At 40.4% G+C, this 24,092-nt stretch overlaps 1 protein-coding gene across 12 annotated transcripts in view; it reads left to right on the top strand.

Annotated features, from left to right (window-relative positions):
- The window catches only part of LOC125234065 (DENN domain-containing protein Crag), an 82,828-nt gene extending 58,736 nt beyond the window's left edge, over positions 1–24,092 (top strand). For 8 of the 12 annotated variants that reach the window (XM_048140241.1, XM_048140242.1, XM_048140245.1 and 5 more), the window contains 19 exons: positions 544–730; positions 2,406–2,572; positions 4,660–4,775; positions 5,177–5,287; positions 5,414–5,545; positions 6,145–6,242; positions 7,229–7,343; positions 7,721–7,832; positions 9,921–10,103; positions 12,657–12,743; positions 16,252–16,329; positions 16,803–17,026; positions 18,490–18,614; positions 19,194–19,373; positions 20,457–20,547; positions 20,961–21,134; positions 21,745–21,895; positions 22,252–22,368; positions 22,523–24,092. In XM_048140241.1, the coding sequence (XP_047996198.1) occupies positions 544–730; positions 2,406–2,572; positions 4,660–4,775; positions 5,177–5,287; positions 5,414–5,545; positions 6,145–6,242; positions 7,229–7,343; positions 7,721–7,832; positions 9,921–10,103; positions 12,657–12,743; positions 16,252–16,329; positions 16,803–17,026; positions 18,490–18,614; positions 19,194–19,373; positions 20,457–20,547; positions 20,961–21,134; positions 21,745–21,895; positions 22,252–22,368; positions 22,523–22,712 (2,638 nt within the window). In that variant the 3' untranslated portion in view covers positions 22,713–24,092. Of the gene's footprint in view, positions 1–543; positions 731–2,405; positions 2,573–4,659; positions 4,776–5,176; positions 5,288–5,413; positions 5,546–6,144; positions 6,243–7,228; positions 7,344–7,720; positions 7,833–9,920; positions 10,104–12,656; positions 12,744–16,251; positions 16,330–16,802; positions 17,027–18,489; positions 18,615–19,193; positions 19,374–19,425; positions 19,516–20,456; positions 20,548–20,960; positions 21,135–21,744; positions 21,896–22,251; positions 22,369–22,522 lie in introns of all 12 variants that reach the window. The other 4 variants (XM_048140244.1, XM_048140246.1, XM_048140248.1 and 1 more) reach the window with 4 other exon arrangements.

Genomic DNA, 24,092 nt, shown 5'->3' with positions numbered 1-24,092 from the left:
ACCGCCTGTTGTCTACCATAGTTAATTAAAGTTATATGCTTTTTTTTTAATGTAATCTTGTTATATTGGTGAACAATAAAGAATATTTGTATTGTATTTGTAATATGGGCCAAATTGTCAAAACTGAGGTTCAAAAGTTTTAAGCCTGTGTCGAGAGATGGAAGTCTGTGCACTGTGATTACATATTTTACTTCGACAGTAACTTCTCTATAATAGTTGATGGTATTTGCAGTGTAGCGAGTTACTTGCAGACGGTGTAGGCCGCGATTAGTTCTTCCTTCTGCCGAGTTGCAAAGAGTAGATAACACTTTGTCTACATGTAAACTTAATTTTAACGGGACTAAAGCCATACGATATAGTAACATAACACTGAGTAGAGGCTACGTACAAAGTCTACCCTGTGACGTAACGAATACACGATACGTTCCTTTCGTAACGATACATTCTTTTTTTCATGCTTAGTGTTATAATTTCAAAAAGTAATTTGGACCCTCTTACCAAAAAATAAAGTTACAATGACCAACACTTGTCTCTTGTCATCAGATTGGCGCGCAAAGCCAGCTTATCGCCCGAAGCCTGGGCGAAGTGTCTACTGGGCGCGTGCTACTCCTTATATTTCCTATCGCTACCAAGCAGAATGATATTGCTCCGAGGCAAAGAACAAGCCACCCTGACTGCGGCTTATGAACTATTAGAAAAGGCGACGAAGCTGCGAGTACCTTGTGACGAGGTAAGGATATGTAAAAGCTCACATGTTGCTAAAAGCCATTAATATGTGTTTCCTGTCGCTGCCAAACCTAATGATAGACTACTAGAGAAGGCCACGAAAGCGGCGAGTTCCACGTGAAGAGGTAAAGCTAAATTTACATCTACAAGATTTGAGACTCAACTATGGGTAAGTGTGAGTGGTAAATATCTGCATCTATTTTTTGCATATACCCTTGCACTTGTAAATTCAGCTTAAGGAACTTTAGAACATAATAAAAAAAACCGGCCAAGTGCGAGTCGGACTCGCCCACCGAGGGTTCCGTACAAACTTTCTTTCAAACTACCTAGTAAAAATAATCTCATATTTTCATATAACTCTAATGACTTGACTAGAAGACAAAAGTATAGGCACTAATGAGTATTATAGTGTATAGCGCCATCTCCCGGTCAATTTGCTAACTAATTTGCGCGACCTGGTTTTTCAGGGATAATTCTTTATAATGTTAACCGATTTAAACAGTTTTTACTTTATTGGACAGAAGATGGTTTACGTAACATCTCGTATTAATTTGAAGTACAATATACATCCGCAAGGGTGGGTAAATTGAAAGTAAAAATCTGAAAAGTTTTTTGTGAATTAAAAAAAAAAAAAGTATTCAAAATACAAACACGATTATATTTTTCCTGTAATATATAGCATAAAACCAATGTTTACTAAAATTTTCATAATTTTTCGTTGGTAAACTTCGGAGATAAGGGGGGGGGGGGAACGGTATTTTTTTTACATTTTCCTTCAAAATTCTTTTTTTTTCCACAACAAAAAAATTATAAAAAATAGCTTATTTACGTTCAATTTGAGCTCTTTCCAACGATACCCCACTTGACCTAGTAACTTGAAATTTACAGTTTGCCCCCCTTTCATTTTGGCCATTTTCTACAATTAAAATTAATATATTTAAAAAAATTATACTTTCTATTTGTAGAGGTTTACAATGTTCATAAGTATTCCAAATTTCAAGTTGATAGCATTAGTAGGTTTCGAGATATTTAGGAATGTGACAGACGGACAGACAGACGGACAGAGTCGCACCATAAGGGTTCCTGTTGTACCTTTTTGGTACGGAACCCTAAAAATGGGTCATTTACCGTGTGCGGTTTTCATGAGATCTCGTTATTACAGCGTTGGGAGCTATTAATAAATAATAAATAAATATTATAGGACATTCTTACACAGTTGTGAATATCTCTCGTGTAACTTAAAATACTATAACCTCCTCAGTCCTCGTGTACAATTTTTTGTACATATTCCAAAATATATTTTGTACTTTTATTGAATAACAAAAGTTTCCAAATTCAAAAACAAAACAAACACTTGAGTTATTGTTATTTATTTTGTAAGTAGTTACTAGTTATTGATAAGTAGGCATCTTCTGGGCGGGCTCACTCCATCGTAGGCCACGTCTTTTGCCTTTAGCTAGTCTGTGGCCAAGAGTAAGCCCATTTATAATAAAAATAAAATAAAAACTTAGAATTGTATGGTGTAATTATTCAAATTTTAAACAACATACATACATACAACATACAATCACGCCTGTATCCCATAAAGGGATATGCGGTTATAGCACCATCTATATTCCAAATTTCGGTTTACATATGTTTAGTTCGCTATACTTTACGCTTATACATTTCGTCCGCAGGTCTGCTACCGCGTCATGATGCAACTGTGCGGCATCCACTCCCTCCCAGTGTTGGCGGTGCGTCTCCTCTTCCTAATGAAACGCGCCGGCCTACAGCCGAACGCACTAACGTATGGGTATTACAACCGCTGCGTGCTGGAAGCTCCTTGGCCTCATGACATGCCCAGGTATACATACTACTGTGATATATGTAATCTGTCAGCTATCCACTCTCTGTACTGAGTGTCTCTTCCTAATCAAACGCGCCGGCCTTCAGCCGAACGCACTAACGTATGGGTATTACAACCGCTGCGTGCTGGAAGCTCCTTGGCCTCATGACATGCCCAGGTATACATACTACTGTGATATATGTAATCTGTCAGCTATCCACTCTCTGTACTGAGTGTCTCTTCCTAATCAAACGCGCCGGCCTTCAGCCGAACGCACTAACGTATGGGTACTACAACCGCTGTGTGCTGGAAGCTCCTTGGCCTCATGACATGCCCAGGTATACATACTACTGTGATATATGTAATCTGTCAGCTATACACTCTCTGTACTGAGTGTCTCTTCCTAATCAAACGCGCCGGCCTTCAGCCGAACGCACTAACGTATGGGTATTACAACCGCTGCGTGCTGGAAGCTCCTTGGCCTCATGACATGCCCAGGTATACATACTACTGTGATATATGTAATCTGTCAGCTATCCACTCTCTGTACTGAGTGTCTCTTCCTAATGAAACGCGCCGGCCTTCAGCCGAACGCACTAACGTATGGGTATTACAACCGCTGCGTGCTGGAAGCTCCTTGGCCTCATGACATGCCCAGGTATACATACTACTGTGATATATGTAATCTGTCAGCTATACACTCTCTGTACTGAGTGTCTCTTCCTAATCAAACGCGCCGGCCTTCAGCCGAACGCACTAACGTATGGGTATTACAACCGCTGCGTGCTGGAAGCTCCTTGGCCTCATGACATGCCCAGGTATACATACTACTGTGATATATGTAATCTGTCAGCTATCCACTCTCTGTACTGAGTGTCTCTTCCTAATGAAACGCGCCGGCCTTCAGCCGAACGCACTAACGTATGGGTACTACAACCGCTGCGTGCTGGAAGCTCCTTGGCCTCATGACATGCCCAGGTATACATACTACTGTGATATATGTAATCTGTCAGCTATCCACTCTCTGTACTGAGTGTCTCTTCCTAATCAAACGCGCCGGCCTTCAGCCGAACGCACTAACGTATGGGTATTACAACCGCTGCGTGCTGGAAGCTCCTTGGCCTCATGACATGCCCAGGTATACATACTACTGTGATATATGTAATCTGTCAGCTATCCACTCTCTGTACTGAGTGTCTCTTCCTAATCAAACGCGCCGGCCTTCAGCCGAACGCACTAACGTATGGGTATTACAACCGCTGCGTGCTGGAAGCTCCTTGGCCTCATGACATGCCCAGGTATACATACTACTGTGATATATGTAATCTGTCAGCTATCCACTCCCTGTACTGAGTGTCTCTTCCTAATGAAACGCGCCGGCCTACAGCCGAACGCACTAACGTATGGGTATTACAACCGCTGCGTGCTGGAAGCTCCTTGGCCTCATGACATGCCCAGGTATACATACTACTTCGATATATGTAATCTGTGAGCTATCCACTCCCTGTACTGAGTGTCTCTTCCTAATCAAACGCGCCGGCCTTCAGCCGAACGCACTAACGTATGGCTACTACAACAGCTGCGTGCTGGAAGCTCCTTGGCCTCATGACATGCCCAGGTATACATACTACTGTGATATATGTAATCTGTGAGCTATCCACTCCCTGTACTGAGTGTCTCTTCCTAATGAAACGCGCCGGCCTTCAGCCGAACGCACTCACCTATGGGTATTACAATCGCTGCGTGCTCGAGGCGCCGTGGCCGCACGACATGCCCAGATATATAAGTGTGATATGTCAATTGGGAGCTATCAACTTCCTTAAGTAGACATTTTGGATCCTGGAGGCTACTTAAAAATTCAGGCCCTTTCAACTTCTGACCTTTTTCACTAGGCTAAGTCAAGCGCGGATCCAGCTTCGTGCCGGTCACGTGGTAAAGGTCCAGGCCCCAGGGGGTGGGTGTCACGTGGTCTATTTTTATGGCCAACCTCGGCTCCAGGGGGGGGGGGGTCATGGGCTAAGTTAAGTCAACGGTAGACCACTTGACCATGAGTGCCCATACTCCTGTGTCCCTACTATTGTTGATACTTTTCTTTTACTTGTCAGTGGTTCTCAACTGCTATGGAACAAGCTCCGCATAGCCGTGATGGGCGCGGCTTTGTTCCGGAAAGCAGGCGCTCAGCGAGCCAGTCGCGCTACCGGCTCGGGACTCTCGGCTGGAAGTAAGTTATTTTCTTTTTCACTAAGGGCCATTTGCACCACCCGCTTAACTCAAGGTTAGTGGCCTGTCAACTGTCAAATTCCATATAAAATGGTGGGTTAACCTCGGGTTAACCCTCGATTTTCGCTGATGCAAGTGACCCTAATAAAGTAAGATATTCTGTTGTCCCGGAGCTGTAAGTTCCTCTATCCATCTATAGAGGGTTCAGTTACCAGACTTTTTGAGATATCATAATACGGAAAGCTCAGAATTCTCTTTTGGAAATTTCTCATTCGAAACTTTATTGACATTTTTGAACGAAACATTTACAGATAGAGGTCAAAAATGCATCTTATTTTTTTACCATTTTTGCTTGCACTGCATAAAATGTATGAACTAGCTTAATCATTTTCTTATTTTCAGGTGTAGGAACGCTACCACGTGTTGTGTCCGCTGCGGGTATGGACGGTGATCTAAGTGGACTCGCTCTGGCCGCGTGTGAACCCGCACACAGCCGAACAAGTCTTGAAGAAGGTATTTTAATGCAGCATTATCAATGTACATTTACAGTGTTTGCACACGTATGGTTTGCGCATATCACGCTGGTTTAGCGTGATGTATTATTTATGCTTTTTTAACAATCAAGTCGTATGTTGACAGCGAGTGCCCGAGAAAAGGAAGCGGCGTCGTCAGCATTCGAAGCGTTAGTGCGGCGCGGGAACATCGTCCAGCAACAACCCGCCAGGCCGCATAAACATGCTCTCTCCACCGCGGCCGGCATTCTCATATCAGGTGACTATCCTAAACAGGTTGTCATATAGCCTCGATCACACTTCATTAGTGTTAAGCTGAGTTTAGACGTGCAAACAGAAAACAACACTTTTCTTTTGAAACAGAAGTATATGCAAGAAAGAGATGCAGATATTTGCCACTCTCTCTTATTTATAGTTGTGTCTCAAAACTTGCAGCAATAACTTGCAGGTCTAAACTCAGCTTTAGTGTGGTGCGGCCATATCGTACAACAACCTACCAGAGGCTCGTTTCTCTAAAGGTTGTATTACAAGTGTGTTTCCATGACAACCCATACGATTTGACAGTTCGCGCACTTGTAATACAAGGCTTGTACCTTTCGAGAAACGGGCCCCTGGCCGCATATACAGACTAAATACTAGGCATCCATACACAGGCAGTGCATTACCATTAGCACGTAACGTAAATGTTTCTTTTAAGTATATGAGCTTGGTCGATCTCGTTATAGTGAAATTGAAATGACTCCTTGCTTAACAGTAATTACTTGTGTAAATTAAACGTCAAAATGGTGTATTTCCAATCCCTAAAATAAGTTTTGTGTGACTGAATTTGTTTACAGATAAATAATTTATATTTTTTAGGTTTACCATCAAATCCAGATTTATGTGAAGCGGCGCGAAGTAATTCATTAGGAAACGAAGATACAACGAGTAATGTCACACTAACTGAAAAAAGACAGGTAAGAATATAACAGAAGTTATTAATCCGTTTATGAAATATAAACCTTTAATTTCGACGTTAGAAATGTTGTTTAGGTTCTGTCCGACCATTTATCCATCCGTCCGGCTGACATATTGCTTAATATCTCGAGAGCTACTTGAGCTATAGTTTTGAAATTTGGCATATTCATTAACATCATTAACCTGTACAAATAGTGCATTACGAGTAGGTGGAATTTTAGGTCCAGTTCATGCTTAAATATACTTCTGCTCAAAAGATTTTCTAGTTACACGAGATAATTTTTAAATAATAATAGATAATTTTTTTAAAGAACTAGGAGTTCTCACTGTGCCTAGTTTGTATGTGTTGGTGTTGCTCACAAAGCTTATAAAGAACGAGTCTGTTTCAGAGCAACATGAACGCTTACTTACGCGCACCAAAAACATGAAAGTGAAGTTTCGTCCTAGACTTGAGGTTGTTGCACATTCCGCTGGTCATCAAGGCATATGTATTTATAACCGGTTGCCTACTGAACTCAAAACAATTACAGATTGCTCTTTATTTAATAGAGAATTAAAAAAGTTCTTGTTGAGAAATTGTTTCTACACCGTAGACGAAATTTTTTATAATGTATAGTAGGTATCTAGATTTAGCATTTTTATCGTACCATCGTATATAGTTTTAAGGTTTCAAACACAATACCTGTATTGTTTCTTGAATAAATATATGAGTATGAGTATGAGTAATTGAAAGTATGTACGGAACTCTCGGTGTGCGAGTTTAGATTCGCACTTGAAACCTGTTGGACCTGTTTTTAACCTCCGACGCAAAAGTAACGGGGTGTTATAAGTTTAACGTGTCTGTCTTTCCTCTATGTGTGTCTATCAATGACATGGTAGCTTTCGAACGGGTGAACCGATTAACATTTCGTTTATTTTTGTTTGAAAGCTGAATTTTCAGAATTAAAATTTTATTACATTTACGATTTTATTGTATTTGTTTCAGACAATACACGTAAGCCCAGACAGTCCGTCGGACCTTCGGATACTAACGCGTTCCGAGAGCTTCGCTGGGGACGCTCAAATTGTACAGAACTTGCAGAGGCTATCGTTTTCTAGCAGTAAGTCTAATAACTAGCGATATCTAGACGTAGAAGCGTTTTAGCCTCGCTTAGAAAACTAGAGTTGTGTATATTATGTGTGTGTTTTTGCATGCCAGCTGCTGGTGAAATATGCATGTCCTAAATTATATTAAGTCCACCTTGTGTACCATATTTTATGCAAAATAAAGATATTTGATATTTGACGCGATATCGCTTAAGCCATGAAACTAATATCGTTTTGATTGAATACCTTTACACCGCTGCGCACTGGCATCAGCGTCTTAAAGAAAAGTATTGCATATACACGTATAGGTTTATTCCTGCGACGTTTTTGGTGTGCTACTTTGAATCATTCCATACAGGAAAGAGAGTTATAGTAAAGTTAAATATTACAGGTACATCGAATGTGAAGTCTCGGTGTTCGCGAACACTCAGTTTCCCTGAAGAACCTGAAAAGGAGGAAGCAGCGGTGGAACCTTCTGAGGAACCTAAGGGATCTCCGCTAAAGTAAGTCTTACATAGTAGTCAGCTGAAAAACAGCAAAAAAACTTATTAATATTATATATGTTTAACGCCTGACGCAAAAACGACGGGGTGTTATAAGTTTGACGTGTCTGTCTGTCTGTCTGTGTGTGTGTCTGTCTGTGGCATTGTAGTTCCCGAACGGATGAACCGATTTAGATTTAGTTTTTTTTTGTCTGAAAGCTGAGTTAGTCGGGAGTGTTCTTAGCCATGTTCCATGAAAATCGGTTTATTATGTCGCGGTCGGGGGTTTTTACAATATTTTAACTTTGTGGTTAGGTTATTTATTGTAACTATAGCCTCCTAAGGGCCAAGGTCCTACCTATAGTACTTATTCAGTTCGATGAAATTTAAATAATATTGATTGGAACAGAGTCGCATTTGTTTTGTTTAATTTTCAAACGAAGCCAAAATCGACTCTATTCCCTGGACTGAAGGTTCATATTTCAGTGGCAAATTCTGGATTTTTCATTTGTATGGCTGGGTCTTAAGAGGATAGATAGCCGGGTCCACACAGAGCGTGGCACGTCGCGGTCGCGAGGCAATGTGCTTACGCGGCAAACGGTCAATGTAGACGTGCCTCGGGACAAACTCATGCATTGCCTCGGCAGAGGCATGTCTGTATATAACGTTTGCCGCGCGAGGAAATTGGCTTTTACTCGGCCGATAACATGTATATCGCAGAAAATACAACTTTCTTATAATGAGCTGTAACAAATAGTATGTACAGATGTGTGAAAAGGGTTTCCTTCGGAAACGTTCGTATTTGTCATGCTAGTTCAGTCAATGTCAGTACATCTTGTACGGACACTGACTGAAATAGCATGACACGTTCGTACGTTTCCGTAACAATACGAAGGCAAATCTTTTCGCACTACATCTGTAATTTTGCTATCAAATAGACGGAAACTGATGTTTGCAATTACAACTGTATACATTAAGTATCTATGTGGGACGCTCGGAACCTCTTAAAATCAATACTTCGTCTTAAATGGCAAATGCCACATTATGTTTTTGATTGTCTCGTTTCTCTCACTCTTGTGTGGCAGAGTCAACCAATCTGAATCCTAGGCCACTGTAGAACCCTTTCACAGTAAAAGTCAAAGTGACTGCTAAAGCAAGTAAAGTACGGTGTCAATACGACAGTGTTCTAGAGTGGCCTAGGATTCTAATTGGTTGACTGTACTTCGCCGGCAAAGCGATACTCGACTAACTAATCAGCGTGGTCAAATACCTTATTGTCTGCTTTCAGTTTTCTCTTAGGCCGATAGTACACTATCATAGAAAATATGATCATAGGAAACATGCCGTCCTTTTTTGTTCACGTTGGACAAAAAGGGAGGCGTACAGACCTATGATAAATAAATAAATAAATATTATAGAACATTCTTACACATATTGACTGAATCGCACGGTACGCTCAAGGCTTGTGTAGTGGGTACACGGACAACGATATATATAATATATAAATACATAGAAAACGTCCGTGACTCAGGAACAAATATCTGTGCTCATCACAGAAATAAATGATCATCTACTCTAGAATAGAATAGAATAGAAAAAACTTTATTTAGGACGCTTAAACGAATATAAATTACAAAAAGATGTCACAAAAATTGAAATAAAACGTCACTGAAAAGGTTTCCACTCAGCTTGGTGTCAAGGTACCTTTTGGATACTTTGACGCTGGTCTTCCGTGGCAACCCTTCCATTACATACAAACGGAACAAATATGTATAATTTACAGGATATAATAACATAAAATAATAACCATAATATAACGACAAGTTATACTGTACTAAGTAAACTAAACATTATAATGAGCCATGACACTTAATCAATAGAAACAGGTTTTTATTTTTACTTATTACTATTATTTTATACTTTGACACAAAAACAGAGATGTTATAGAATCGGCACTTAATTTAGACACAATTTTTGAGAATTCAGAATGTGCTTTTTATACTTAATTTTAAAGGATTGAACAGACGCTGAGTTGCGGATGGGTAGTCTATGATAAACTTATGGTAGTGGACCATCGGGCCCGTCGGTCTTACAATACCATGGTTACAGATTATCGCCCCGCACGCCGGTGCTGGCCGACGACCCGCTAGGCGCGCTCCGCGCCCCCGCGCCGGAGTCCCCGCCCCCGCCGCAGGAGCAGCCCGCGCCCCCGCGCCACGAGTACTCCGTCAGCCCCAAGCTGTTCCACCGCCGGAGCAACTCCTTCCAGGACGACGCGCCGACTGACCATGGGTACACAGCTTCCTTTTATAATGGGCATTTTCAGAATTTGGGACCCTCCAATTAGCAAAAGTTGTTAACAAAAATTAACTCACTGTCAGTTTTTTGACGATTAAGCATTAAACTTCAATAAAAATATTGTTTTTGTGTTAATTATATGAACTTTAAGCGATAATCTACATTCAGAATGTGAAAAAAGTAAATTTTTAGACAGATTTTATGCTTAATTGTCTTTATGCAAATTCTGAAAATGCCTTAATGATTCCGAGCCCTGACCTCCCTTCTAATAAACATGATAGCGCAGTTAGATAGGCTACCCCTGGAGGGACCGGCTGCGTTGGCGCTCGGGGTGGTCCACCATATTCAACGTTTTGTTTGAGCATGGGCGGTCGTCTCTGTCGTCACCTCGTTTTGAGAGCACGACCTGTTGGAATCTATGACGCCGACATCAAGAGTCAACTTCAGTTATCTACCTGTTTCCTATCGAATTTGTGACCATGTTTTTTATTAGAATTTACATCGAAACGAGACATTTATTTAGGCAAAAATATCTTTTATATCTGGCCTGTGATTTATCAAATATTTCAGCATTAACGATTTTCTCATGTGCCTTCCTATACCTGTATGTGTCTAAAAACTATGTACCGACGTCCACTGATTTAACCTGACCTAACTACCTAACTATAGGCTAGTTAGTTTCCTACTAGTCAAATCAGCTTCTTTTTAAGAACTGTCAAAACGATTTGCTAATATGGAGTTACTATGAAATACTGAGGAGTGACGTCACGGTCAATTCATTTACTTTATATCTTTCTATTTGACTTTTTAAATATAAATTATGTGTAAACATAACTACTATTTCGTGCATATAACATAAGTGCTTTATTTCGTGCACTGCATAATAGTACATTACTCGTGTCGATTTAAAACACTCCCTTCGGTCGTGTTTTAATTTATCGCCACTCGTTTCGAACTTCCTTTTTTACGCACTTGTATCGTACGACGTTTTTCAGTACAGATGAACCTCCAAAGTTTCGACCTGGCATATAATGATCCACTTCTCGCACTAGTGCGTAAAAAAAACACCATCTGTACTGAAATAGTACATTACGATACAAGTGCGTAAAAAGGAAGTCCGAAACGAGTGGCGATAAATTAAAATACGACCAAAGGTGGTGTTTTAAATCGACACGAGATACGAATTTCCTTTTCGCACGTGTATCGTACGACGTTTTTCAGAACAGATAAGATAACCTACCGAAGTTTCGACCTGTCATATAACTTCTCGCACTAGTGCGTAAAATGATTCATTATATGCCAGGTCGAAACTTCGGAGGGCCATCTGTACTGAAAAACGTCGTACGATACACGTGCGAAAAGGAAATTCGTAACTCGTGTCGATTTAAAACATTCCCTTCGGTCGTGTTTTAATTTATCGCCACTCTTTTCGAACTTCCTTTTTTACGCACTTGTATCGTAAAGTACTATTATTTTAAGTATTGGAAACCACATAAGTATATTTACATTTGCAATAATTAAAGTATAGGAAACTAGCCTATACTACTCCTTCAAGAACATAAATATCATCAATGACTAACGGTTACTGGGATTGTCATTTTCATTATTAATATAATCAAACACAACTAATCGACTGCCGTTTAGTACAAATCTCACCAAAAGAACTTGAACTTAGCCTTTTCGATGCTATGTCAAAGAATATAAAGTCTAACCAGAAATATATGGCTATGCGCTATGTTGCGGAATTGAATAAGAACTATTTTCCGCTGTATCTTTTTTCTGTATCTCTTGCTGAGGTGTGCCAATAAAGAGTATTCTATCTATCTATCTATCTATTTTCTTCATATTATACCATAAATTAAATATAACAAGATCATACCATCCCATACATTAAAATGCGACCGCCTAAGACCGCGCTTACACTCCACCACACATAGATGGCGCCACAAAAAAATGACTTGTAGCTTTCGATTATACTTGTAGATGTAAGTGTCACTTTTGACATAGATTTACGGCTCGGAATTGACACTTAATGCCAATCTACAAATAATCGGTGGCAACGAGGCATTTTTTTGTGGCGCCATCTATGTGTGGTGGAGTGTAAGCGCGTTCGTAGGCGGTCGCATTTTAATGTATGGGATGGTATGATCTTGTTATATTTAATTTATGATTATACTGAACTATCACCGCATACATCGCCCTTCTGACAATAGTCATATATTACATTTTTGGTCAGGTTTTAAATACTGTCAATGAGTTAATTTGAACGTATGCACGTATGTATGTTGCTCTGTGACCTAATGTCTTTGGCGTACAAAAGTTTAATAGCTGTTTACTGTGTCGAGAATTCTAAATTTCACTCGTTTAGTACCTGTTATACCAACCTAAAAATGACCTAATGTCCAGATGCGAACGCAAAACATTTCGATGTCAGTTCTTGGTAGTATATTAGTACTAAACGCGCAATCATAGTCGCCTCGCCCATCAGTAGCGCTAGTGCTGTCCCTCTCTCGAACACGATAACCTCGATAGTTTCCTCCCCGGCAGGAAACTCCACAGGAGCGAGACCGTTCCCGCCGGCACCGTGTCTTCCAGCCTCGCCAGTCTCGGGAACACGCTCAAAATCAGCTTCGGGTGAGAAATTTATCTGTATACAATTTTAATATAGACTAGAATCTTTCACAAGAAAGAGTAACGGAATAAGGATTCATAAACGTTAACTATCCCATTACGAATTGAACGGAATAAACGTAAACAAACTGCTGTCACTGTCAAAGTAACACGTGCAGCTCAAGTCAGGGGTTCTCTAAGTAAGAGCTGACAGGAAAACAAATAACTTTTAACCAGTTATTAAGTACACACTTAAAATCGTGAATCGATCGAACACGATGACTGTTATATTATGTTATGATCCCATGCAAGTCAAAATAAAAATCAGTCCAAAATTGTCGAATTTTTGTCATATCAGATACTTACAAAACCAATAATTAAATTTATAATCGCCTTATTATGCACAGGCTAATTAAAACCTTCTACAAATACGATGCTGAAGACCGTTTTAATTAGCCATTAAAATTCATTACCACCTAGTCTCGATGCTTAGCGGCCCGCTATTTGGTCGCCCAGGTAGGTACATTTCCATAGTGATACCAGTGCAATAAATAAACTACCCCACAGAAACGGCTTTTTAATTTCAATAAATATACCAAAATGTTTTGTGTTGAAATTTATTTTCGTTTAAACAGAGTCATTATTTGTGTAATGGAATATGTAAAGATTTTTAATAAACTTGTAAAATATCGGCAATTTGGCAATCGGCAAACCTAAAATGGTGCAATTTTTATAAAGCACCGGCCACACAATTCAATTTACAATAATTCCGGCTAATTCAAAATAGGAATATGTGGTCTCAGATACCGGAGAACCCGCCCAGCAGATTCTCGCAATGCAAGCGGGCGTTTATAAATTACCACCGGATTCTGACGTAGTGCGCCATTTTTGTCTGGTACTAAATGTGTTAATAAGCCGCTAATAATAGTTTATCCCTTTCCAACGTAATGGTATGACGGAAAGGGACAAATGTTTTATATCGTTTTGTCAAGTTTAATAAACGTTTATGAATAGTGTGTGTGTGGATTGAGTGAGCACCTTCCGAAAATAAAAAAAAATATGCTGATCATTTAGTAAAAGTTCTAAAACAATTGTAAAACGAATCTCTGAATTTGTAAAAAGATAAATCAAAAGATACAGCCATTAACATGTGCTCACTCAGTTCTCACAAACTACCAACGAAAACAGTGAATATATTCATTTAACATATAATATTTATATACTAACATTTAGTAAAAAATAGGCCAACCTACCTCTATAAATATTAGATCACCTAGTGACGTATTAAATTTTTTACAAATAGTTTCTTATGCTCACTCAATCCACACACTTTTGAAAAGCCGAATTTTGATGAAAAACATAAGATTTAGACCGCTATTATATGTGTATAGTTTAGTAAAAGTGAAATGGGAATTTGTAAAATACAAAACGAACCACTAACGTGTCAGGTTTTTTTATAATAAATTTTTGTAAGTGCTCACTCAGTCCACACGTTTTGAGAAAGTTAAAAATGTAAATATCTTACGATTTGTAGCACCTAAGACACTCGAAAGTACTTCAACATTTAGTAAAAATTTTTACTAAATGTCCACCATCTAATATTTTATATTCGTTGTCTGGTTTTAAAGATATTCAGACATAACTTTTCTCATACAAATGTATCAAGTAGGGTGACTACACTATGTCGGCTCCTGATTTTCCCCACCTTCCCATTGTCATATTGAGATTGGGGAGTTTCGTTCGTTCAATTTTGATAATATTAAACTAATACCATATTAATTATCGATCTGCAAACTGTTTTTAGGTTATGTTCTTGGCCTAGTGATGATGTGTATTGTGTAATTTTTATCGACGTCAGGATAATAACCATATCGACATGCATGCATTAAAAAGGACATGAATGATAATTGGTAAGAAACAAAGAATATAATACTTCACTAGTAAGAAACCAGAACCTGGTAATCTAATCGCGCTAACAGATGAGCGTACCGGATTTGTAAGTGGGAGCGAGAAATAGTTATTCTTTTCTCGCTCCCACTTACAAATCCGGTAAACTATTATCAAAATTGAACGAAACTCCCCAATCTCAATATGACAATGGGAAGGTGGGGAAAATCAAGAGCCGACATAGTGTGGTCACCCTACTTGATACATTTGTATGAGAAAAGTTATGTCTGAATATCTTTAAAACCAGACAACGAATATAAAATATTAGATGGTGGATATTTAGTAAAAATTTTTACTAAATGTTGAAGTACTTTCGAGTGTCTTAGGTGCTACAAATCGTAAGATATTTACATTTTTAACTTTCTCAAAACGTGTGGACTGAGTGAGCACTTACAAAAATTTATTATAAAAAAACCTGACACGTTAGTGGTTCGTTTTGTATTTTACAAATTCCCATTTCACTTTTACTAAACTATACACATATAATAGCGGTCTAAATCTTATGTTTTTCATCAAAATTCGGCTTTTCAAAAGTGTGTGGATTGAGTGAGCATAAGAAACTATTTGTAAAAAATTTAATACGTCACTAGGTGATCTAATATTTATAGAGGTAGGTTGGCCTATTTTTTTACTAAATGTTAGTATATAAATATTATATGTTAAATGAATATATTCACTGTTTTCGTTGGTAGTTTGTGAGAACTGAGTGAGCACATGTTAATGGCTGTATCTTTTGATTTATCTTTTTACAAATTCAGAGATTCGTTTTACAATTGTTTTAGAACTTTTACTAAATGATCAGCATATTTTTTTTTATTTTCGGAAGGTGCTCACTCAATCCACACACACACTTATGAATAAGGTTCTCTTTCTTGTGAAATACTCTCTGTATATGTCTCTGTTTAACCCAATGGTTGACTGGTAGAGAATGCCTTTTGGCATTAAGCCATTTGTACACGTTTCTTTAGTTGTGCAATAAAGTTTAAATAAATAAATAAATAATAAATACTAAGGGTAAGAATAAGATATGGCTAGCGCACTTGCAAGTTGCAACCTAAGCAGCATAAGAATTGAGCATACACAGTAACTGCTCACAGATATTGAAGCGCTCATAAATGTAAAAACGAAAATAGGTCTGCGTAAGCGGGCAAAATTACAATATTTTTACAGTAAGCCAATTAAAAATAAAACCCTTTCGTGCCTTTACAACAAGAACTAGGCTCATAACCTGAGATGGCACACATACACAATGATCACAATGTTCTTAGCTAAATAATGTCGATATTGTGTTTTACTTATTGATTTATTTTGTTATTTTTGTTTTAACACTTTTTGCAAGCATGTTTGTTTACTGTGTTTAGATGTGTTTTTTATAACAAATCAAAACCATATTTCCAATAATTTTATGACATGCGAATCTAAATCATAATGAATACTCCTTCTTCAAGTTCTGTCGAATTGATTAACTTATTTTTCAATTCGAATTTACTTCAACTTTCATAATTATGTGTTGGAAATATGTTTTATCGCTTGACATAGTTATGTTTTAGTAGACGCACTGTTTGCTAGTTGTTTTGTTCCTTAGACGCTATTCGCCCGGCCGGTTGTCTTTGCGCAAAGAGAACATGAACATTGGAAAGGCGATAGTCGAAAATTACTTCAGGTAAGTACGTTGCTTTGTTTTTTTGTATTGATTTTGCTATTTATGAAGCATGTGAAGTTAATGTTAGCACTAACGTCTTTTAATAATGATACGACAAGCTACCTACCACTCAACGCCAGTTTCTTGGCATTCATCGAAATTACTTGGCATTCATTGGTCAAATAAGATATTTATGAGCTCCCAAATGTTGGAAGTGGTTGTGGAATTTCAGACCTTTTCTAAGTAGAAAATTTTCTACATTTTCGAAAATGTTTCCTTCGTTTTTCTTTATTACACAAACCTCGATCTTACAATTTAACATGGTTGCTAGAGTCAGTACACGGAATTATAAGAATTTTGATACCGCATTGAAAATAAAACAGTATTTTTACAAAAGAATAATGTAAGATGTACTTAGTGGTAGCGTATAATCTGAATTTCTCTACTTTACTACATAATTTACCACAAGTTTTACCCGATTTAAAAATTTTCAGCCCCACAAGCATAGCGGGCAAGAAATCCAACGAGCTCCTACAGAGCGGGCTGTCCAGCCTAAAGTCCGCCGCCACAAGCATGGCCAAGAAGTTCGACGAGATGAAGGAAGTCATATCAGCAAACTCTACGCCAGTGAAGGGAGCTATTGGGAACGCGACCAGCGCGCTAACCAGTTTCATGGAAGACGATTCGACAGATGGGTCATCGGAGATGAATCCGGATGGTATGTTAATTATACTCGAAATAGGGATCTTGACCGTGGTAAAAAACTGCGACAACGCAAAGATGATATAATTAGGTAAGAAGTTAGATAACTTGACGGCAGTGAAGGGGGCTAAAGCGAACTGTCCAGTCTAAAGTCCGCTGCCACAAGCATGGCCAAGAATTTCGTCTAGATGAAGGAGGTCTTATCTGCAAACTCGACGCCAGTGAAGGGGGCTATTGGGTACGCGACCAGCGCACTAACCACCTTCATGGAGGATGATTCGACGGATGGGTCATCGGAGATTAACCCGGATGGTAAGTTTAGTGTACTTGAATTAGGTTTCTAAATCTTGGACGTGGTAAAAAGCTGAGACAACGCAAAGAAGATCTTTCAAGATGAAATATTATGTATATACACCGTGTTTCACTTAACACTAAAAACCTGAAAACTGTTTGTTCAGAATCGAGAGTAGAATCGATTGAGCTATATCTTGATGGGGGTAATATTTTTTGTTTTAATTTGTATTATTAGTTATTGTTTACGTGCCCATTCTACAAATTCGTAATACAACATTGTGCATATCATATTGTTAGAGGTTGTATACCTTTTCAGTATTTAAGGATATTAATACTGGCTGGTTACTTGGACGATTATTTTTTCCGCTACGAGATAGACGTTGTGCGTCAGTTTAATTTTAAAGTTGATCATAAGTCATAACAAATTGAACTCGTACCTAATTACAACCTTGTCATTTTGAATGTTAGGTTTAAATTTGCTTACTGCGTCACCTGTCCAATTTGAAGTTTACTGTGACACAGGTTAAAGTGCTTTACAGTGACATAGCTGTCTATTGGTAAACCTTATGTCGTTGCAGTAACATACACAATTAAACAGTTTGAAGGTTTATGATGGTAGCTAGCAATTATTTTATTGAGTGTAGAGTTAAAATCCGAGTAGAGCTGCACAGAAAATTAAAAATTCAATTTAAAAAAATAATAATCATCAGATTAAAAAATTTAGAGAAAAACATTGTAGAGACGTTTAAAAAAATAAAAATCAGTTGGGGTGTCTGAGGTTTTGAGTGATACCGGAAACACGGTGTAGAAGCTAGGTTAGTCAAACTCGACGTCTGCGGAATATAGGGATCGCGACCATTGCGTTGTCATGTTTCATGGAGGATGAGAGGGTGACTCTACGGATGGCTCATCAGAGATTCACCCGGATGGTAAATATTATGGTATACTCGTATTAGGTATCAAAGGCCGTACTTAAAACGTGTCTGAGCCAATCATTGTGATTGGTGGCCAAGAGGGCTCCGCTCCAAGCATCCGCATTACAAATCCTGCGAAAAAGATGAGTTTTACGACAAAAAAATATGTTTCTCCCTATGTTTTTCTATTGGATGTTATAAAAATCGTTGATCTATGAGGATTAGGGTATTGCAAGCGCACAGTGCCATTATTCCTTTGTATTTCTTACAGAATGGACGGGTGGCATGCATTTCAGGAGAGCGTCGAGCGACGCGGAATTAGCGTGCGCTATGGAGCGCGGCTCTTTAGCCACCCTACTGTCGCATTTACCGGACAACCTATACCCACAACAGGCGGTAAGCACTATCTTACCCGGCTTTTGTACTATTTTGACCCTTCATTGCACATAGACCGAGGACCACGCGAAAATTTCGTCAATCATCGCGACCCGCGCGATACTTCATGTAGTGGTTAACAAACGGCCATGAATAATTAACCCTCATAAACATCAGCTGTCGCTGTGTTGGTGAATTAAGCAATGGCAGCAACCGAAACACGCGATAGACAGACGGACAGAGTCACACCAAAACGGGTCAGCCACGACATTGGAGACACAGCGATGGGACTTTTTATTCGCACGTATGGCTGCCGCTCGCCGCTGTCGCGCTTACACCAATGTCTTAGCTGAGCCGTGAGGGTTGCTTTTGTATCTTTTTGGTACGAAAAAAAATATAAATTTAAAATTGTAGTTCAAAATTCAGTCGTCCGCCTGTTTAATACTTTTACAGACAGGTTAGAATAAAACAACCAAATATTGTCCACCGAGTGTATCCCGGTCCCGGAGACATAGAGAGCTGATCGCATGAACGTGTAAAAAATATACGCTTTATTTGTTTTAACAGAAGTTGTAGGTAGTAATTTATTACTGTTTCCAGGACAACCCGAACTCCTCACCCACAGTAACAGCTCACATGTCGTCCTGCTCGCAATGCCACCAATGCTACGCGCTGCTGTACGACGAGGACATCATGGCGGGCTGGGCGGCCGACGACTCCAACCTCAACACGCGCTGCACCGCCTGCGGCCGCCACACCGTGCCGCTGCTCTCCGTGCAGGTACGTGCTGACAGTGACACGTGCTCGCCGCTAGCACAGGATTATAAAGGACATCATGGCGGGCTGGGCGGCCGACGACTCCAACCTCAACACGCGCTGCACCGCCTGCGGCCGCCACACCGTGCCGCTGCTGTCCGTGCAGGTACGTGCTGACAGTGACACGTGCTCGCCGCTAGCACAGGATAATAAAGGACATCATGGCGGGCTGGGCGGCCGACGACTCCAACCACAACACGCGCTGCACCGCCTGCGGCCGCCACACCGTGCCGCTGCTGTCCGTGCAGGTACGTGCTGACAGTGACACGTGCTCGCCGCTAGCACAGGATTATAGAGGACATCATGGCGGGCTGGGCGGCCGACGACTCCAACCTCAACACGCGCTGCACCGCCTGCGGCCGCCACACCGTGCCGCTGCTGTCCGTGCAGGTACGTGCTGACAGTGACACGTGCTCGCCGCTAGCACAGGATTATAGAGGACATCATGGCGGGCTGGGCGGCCGACGACTCCGCGCTGCACCGCCTGCGGCCGCCACACCGTGCCGCTGCTCTCCGTGCAGGTACGTGCTGACAGTGACACGTGCTCGCCGCTAGCACAGGATTATAAAGGACATCATGGCGGGCTGGGCGGCCGACGACTCCAACCTCAACACGCGCTGCACCGCCTGCGGCCGCCACACCGTGCCGCTGCTGTCCGTGCAGGTACGTGCTGACAGTGACACGTGCTCGCCGCTAGCACAGGATTATAAAGGACATCATGGCGGGCTGGGCGGCCGACGACTCCAACCTCAACACGCGCTGCACCGCCTGCGGCCGCCACACCGTGCCGCTGCTGTCCGTGCAGGTACGTGCTGACAGTGACACGTGCTCGCCGCTAGCACAGGATTATAAAGGACATCATGGCGGGCTGGGCGGCCGACGACTCCAACCTCAACACGCGCTGCACCGCCTGCGGCCGCCACACCGTGCCGCTGCTCTCCGTGCAGGTACGTGCTGACAGTGACACGTGACAGTGCATCAAGACTTCTGTATTCATAATAATCATAATTGATAGTGTATTCTTTTATAATTTCTTATTTCTTCCAGATAATGCGGGAGGGTCAAACGCAAACAGAAACGGTCAGCGTGCCTTATTTAAATCCATTGGTGCTAAGGAAAGAATTCGAATCTATATTAGGTAAGTGCAAGTAAAACTTAAATTACATATAAAATTACCTAAATGGGCCAGTAATACCTTATGAATAATTCATTAATTTTGACTGTAATAAATTTTAATTTTTCGCTACAAAATTGAATAGCTTTGTTGAATTAATTAAATTGCGGTTCAGGCATACTGGTCTCCTGCTTTTTTTCCGCGGCCCGCAGTTTTTCAATTACAACCCAAAAGTACTTGGCCAACGTCACAATCACGCTTCCTAAGCGTTTCATAGTTCTATCGTTCTTCTGTAGTGGCGCTATAGAGCCAGCCTGTGCTTCGATCGCCACATATCAAAGATTGTCACTTCGGCTAGGCCTACTGTTTTAATAATTATTTAACGTGTATAATTATTTCTTGCAAATCAAGGCTTAAAACTTATTTGTTAAAAACAGGTAGAGAAGGCGACTCATGTCTCCTAGAAAAGGAGTTCGTGGAATCACACCCGATAGTCTACTGGAACCTTGTCTGGTACCTGGAGAGGGCCAACATCGAGAGCCATCTACCGGACCTGCTGTGTGCCAACTACCCGGCCATGTACCAGGGCGATGTTCCTGACGAGAACAGCGGTGAGTTTTCTTTCAACTAGAGCTAGAGAATACTACTTCTATCTGCTGGAACCTAATAGTCTGTTAGGTAGAGATGGCTAAGATCAAGAGCCATGCTGCGTGCCAACTACCCGGCCATGTACCAGGAGGTTATGAGAACAGCAGTTTTTTAGATACTTTGCCTTTTGGAGGAGTTCGTCCTGTACGATCGTGTACTCTAACCTCTCCATCAGGCCAGCATTTAGAGTCACCGAGTTTGCAGTATGCCAACTATCTGGTCATGTCTCAGGTTCTCGGTGAGCATCGAGAGTGGAGTATTGAAATAAATATAGCGACTGAAACACGTGAGGGTCAGTGATTTTGCGATTAAGGGCCAGTTGCATCAACCACATTTGACAGACACATCATCGTCACGCAGCAGAACTCTATGGAACTCTCCATACAATACAAAACGAATGCTCTGACGGTGACAGTCGGTTTGGTGCAACCGGCCCTTAGTTTGTGTACAGTCGTTGTCCATTAGCTGACGGCATTATTGAGTCCGATAACTGCGTTATCATTGATCTTACATAATATTTGGTACTTTTACCTAAAAATCTTCATCGACATTAAGATAACTTTTTGTATACAGGATGCCAAGTAATATGCAGTTGGGACCTAGTCCGACTTCACGGCGAAGCAGGCACTGCGTTGTACCGCGCGTGGCGTCTGAAGCGCGCTCAGCAACAACGCTCTCGAGCACTACAAGCTTTACTGCTCACAGACACCGCACAGGCCAACGCGTGAGTACACTGTCGCGTTCTCGAACGTTCTACCGTCTCGTTAGGTATGAGGAATTTTAAATGAGACAGGCAAAGCGGGAGGTATACTGTGCTGCACTGTACAGCATCCTTAAATATGTAGTTTCATAAACCCTTTGAATTTACTGAAATTATTTGACCCCCTAGCTCTCAGCACCTTAATCCCGTGAACACTTCGGTTGTCGACTCTGACCTCACTGTCTCTGTACCGAGGTTTTCTGGAAAGACTACAAAATAGCTTCAAAGGAAGCAATATATATTCGAAAAAGAAGTGTATATACACTCTTTAAATTAAATCGCACACCACTACATATAGAACTTACTTACTTTTTCAACAGAGTGGTGCTCGCAGTGCTCGACGGGTTGCTAAGCAACGACTTGATCGACGCGCTGCGTCGGCTCGCGGCGTGGCGGGAAAACACCGCTGGCAACAAGCGGTATCATTCATTTTTCAGGTAAACTACATACTTTTGGTGTACTAAAGGGTCAAAGGATTTAACAAAATTATTGACTTCAATGTGTAATATTTAAGTAGTTATAAAAGTACGACCCCGCTAACTTTACAAGTTAGCATTCTAGTAGTTATTTCAATAAAATTTTCTTCCACAGAGACATACTGTTCCTCGCAATGGCTTCCCTTGGCGAGAACAACATCGACCTGATCGCGTTCCAACGGGAATATTCTCGCGCGATCACGCAACTGGGCGGCTCGCTCCGTCCACACGACTACCCTCCCACGCCTACCGCCGTCTGCTGTCGACATTACTTCCGTAGGTTAAGACTCGCGCAGGAGGACTGACCGAGGGCCCTGCGCGGCCGAGCCGAGCGAGGACTGTTATAAACACGAGTCACTCAAATTAATTTTATTAATAATATCGCGCGACGACCACACGACTAGGCTCCCACCCCAGACAGGATTGACCGAGGGTGGTGCGTGGTGAGCCGAGCGATGACTTGAGTCAGACAAAGATTCATTGATTATATCAAACTATCGGCGAAAAACCTGATGACCAGAGTGAATTTTTATTAGACTTTTTACACGTCATAATTGTCTATACTTTCAAAAATCAATGCATAACTTAACGTTAAAAATAAGCGGACAATCTGCCTGTAAAACAAAATGCAAACGTATTCTTAATGTTAAAATCTCGTGTACATTGACATCGAATAAGTGGTTGGTAAAACACGACATCCGTCCCTTTCTCGCTACTTTATTTGGATAAGGATGTTCCAGTGCTGTATTTTGTCGTGTACTTTAAAAACTAATTACATTAAATGGCATTGTGTTCCGAGTATGGCGAAAGAATGTAAGACAATAAGTCCTGCTTGTAGGTATACCTAAATGTATGACCATGATTGATTGTGAAATCGTCAGGAAAGGATTTAAAATGTAATATAAAATGACGAATGTGGCATAAATTGCATGTAATTAATCCAGATAAAAAGGTATACTTACAGTTTTTAGGCATACTATCTAAAGGGGCTCATCCATACAACGCTGTTACGAATCAAGAGAGGCAGGATTTAAAAAAAAATGCAATTTATATTCCTGTTGTATGTTTTCAAAGCAACTTTAAACTATCTTCGTTTATAGAGTCGAACGATGCTAAGTTTTTGGCAAATGCAAACGTTAAGTACGAAGCATATACTCGTAACTATGTGCAATCTTAGTGTGGCAAAAGTATACCCTACTTTATAAGAGTGAAAAATTCTAAATCACATCACGTGTTAAATGGATCTTTCAGGCATATCTGTTAGTGTTAGAAATGAGGGTGCTACGAAAAAGGAGATTCGGATAGCCATACTGAAATAAAGTTGTACATATTTCAATTGTATATATTGATAAATTTTCGCACTCTTTGATTGACTGTATTACAGTTGAAATTAATTGAAGCGGATTGGTCAATATTTAATGATAATTGACAGTATTTCTGAAGAACTCACTTGATTTTGTCTACGCTTTTTATATGTATAGTTCTAGAAGTAATGCTTTTGAGTGATTTCACTAAACAGTTAAATTCGTAAACGAATGGTACGTATTATCATATTCTAGTCGCATTATTTGGCACCAACTGGAAAGTAGATGTTATATTTAACCTTGTAGACACCATTTTGTATGCATTGTTTGAATTGAAATGCACATTGACTTAGAACTAGATTCTATGGTAACCTAATAATT

Source organism: Leguminivora glycinivorella, chromosome 15, assembly GCF_023078275.1.
Source record: "Leguminivora glycinivorella isolate SPB_JAAS2020 chromosome 15, LegGlyc_1.1, whole genome shotgun sequence".
NCBI classification, from domain to species: domain Eukaryota; kingdom Metazoa; phylum Arthropoda; class Insecta; order Lepidoptera; family Tortricidae; genus Leguminivora; species Leguminivora glycinivorella.
The sequence above is the reverse complement of the archived record's forward strand: the minus strand, read 5'-3'. Positions and strand labels throughout refer to the sequence as shown.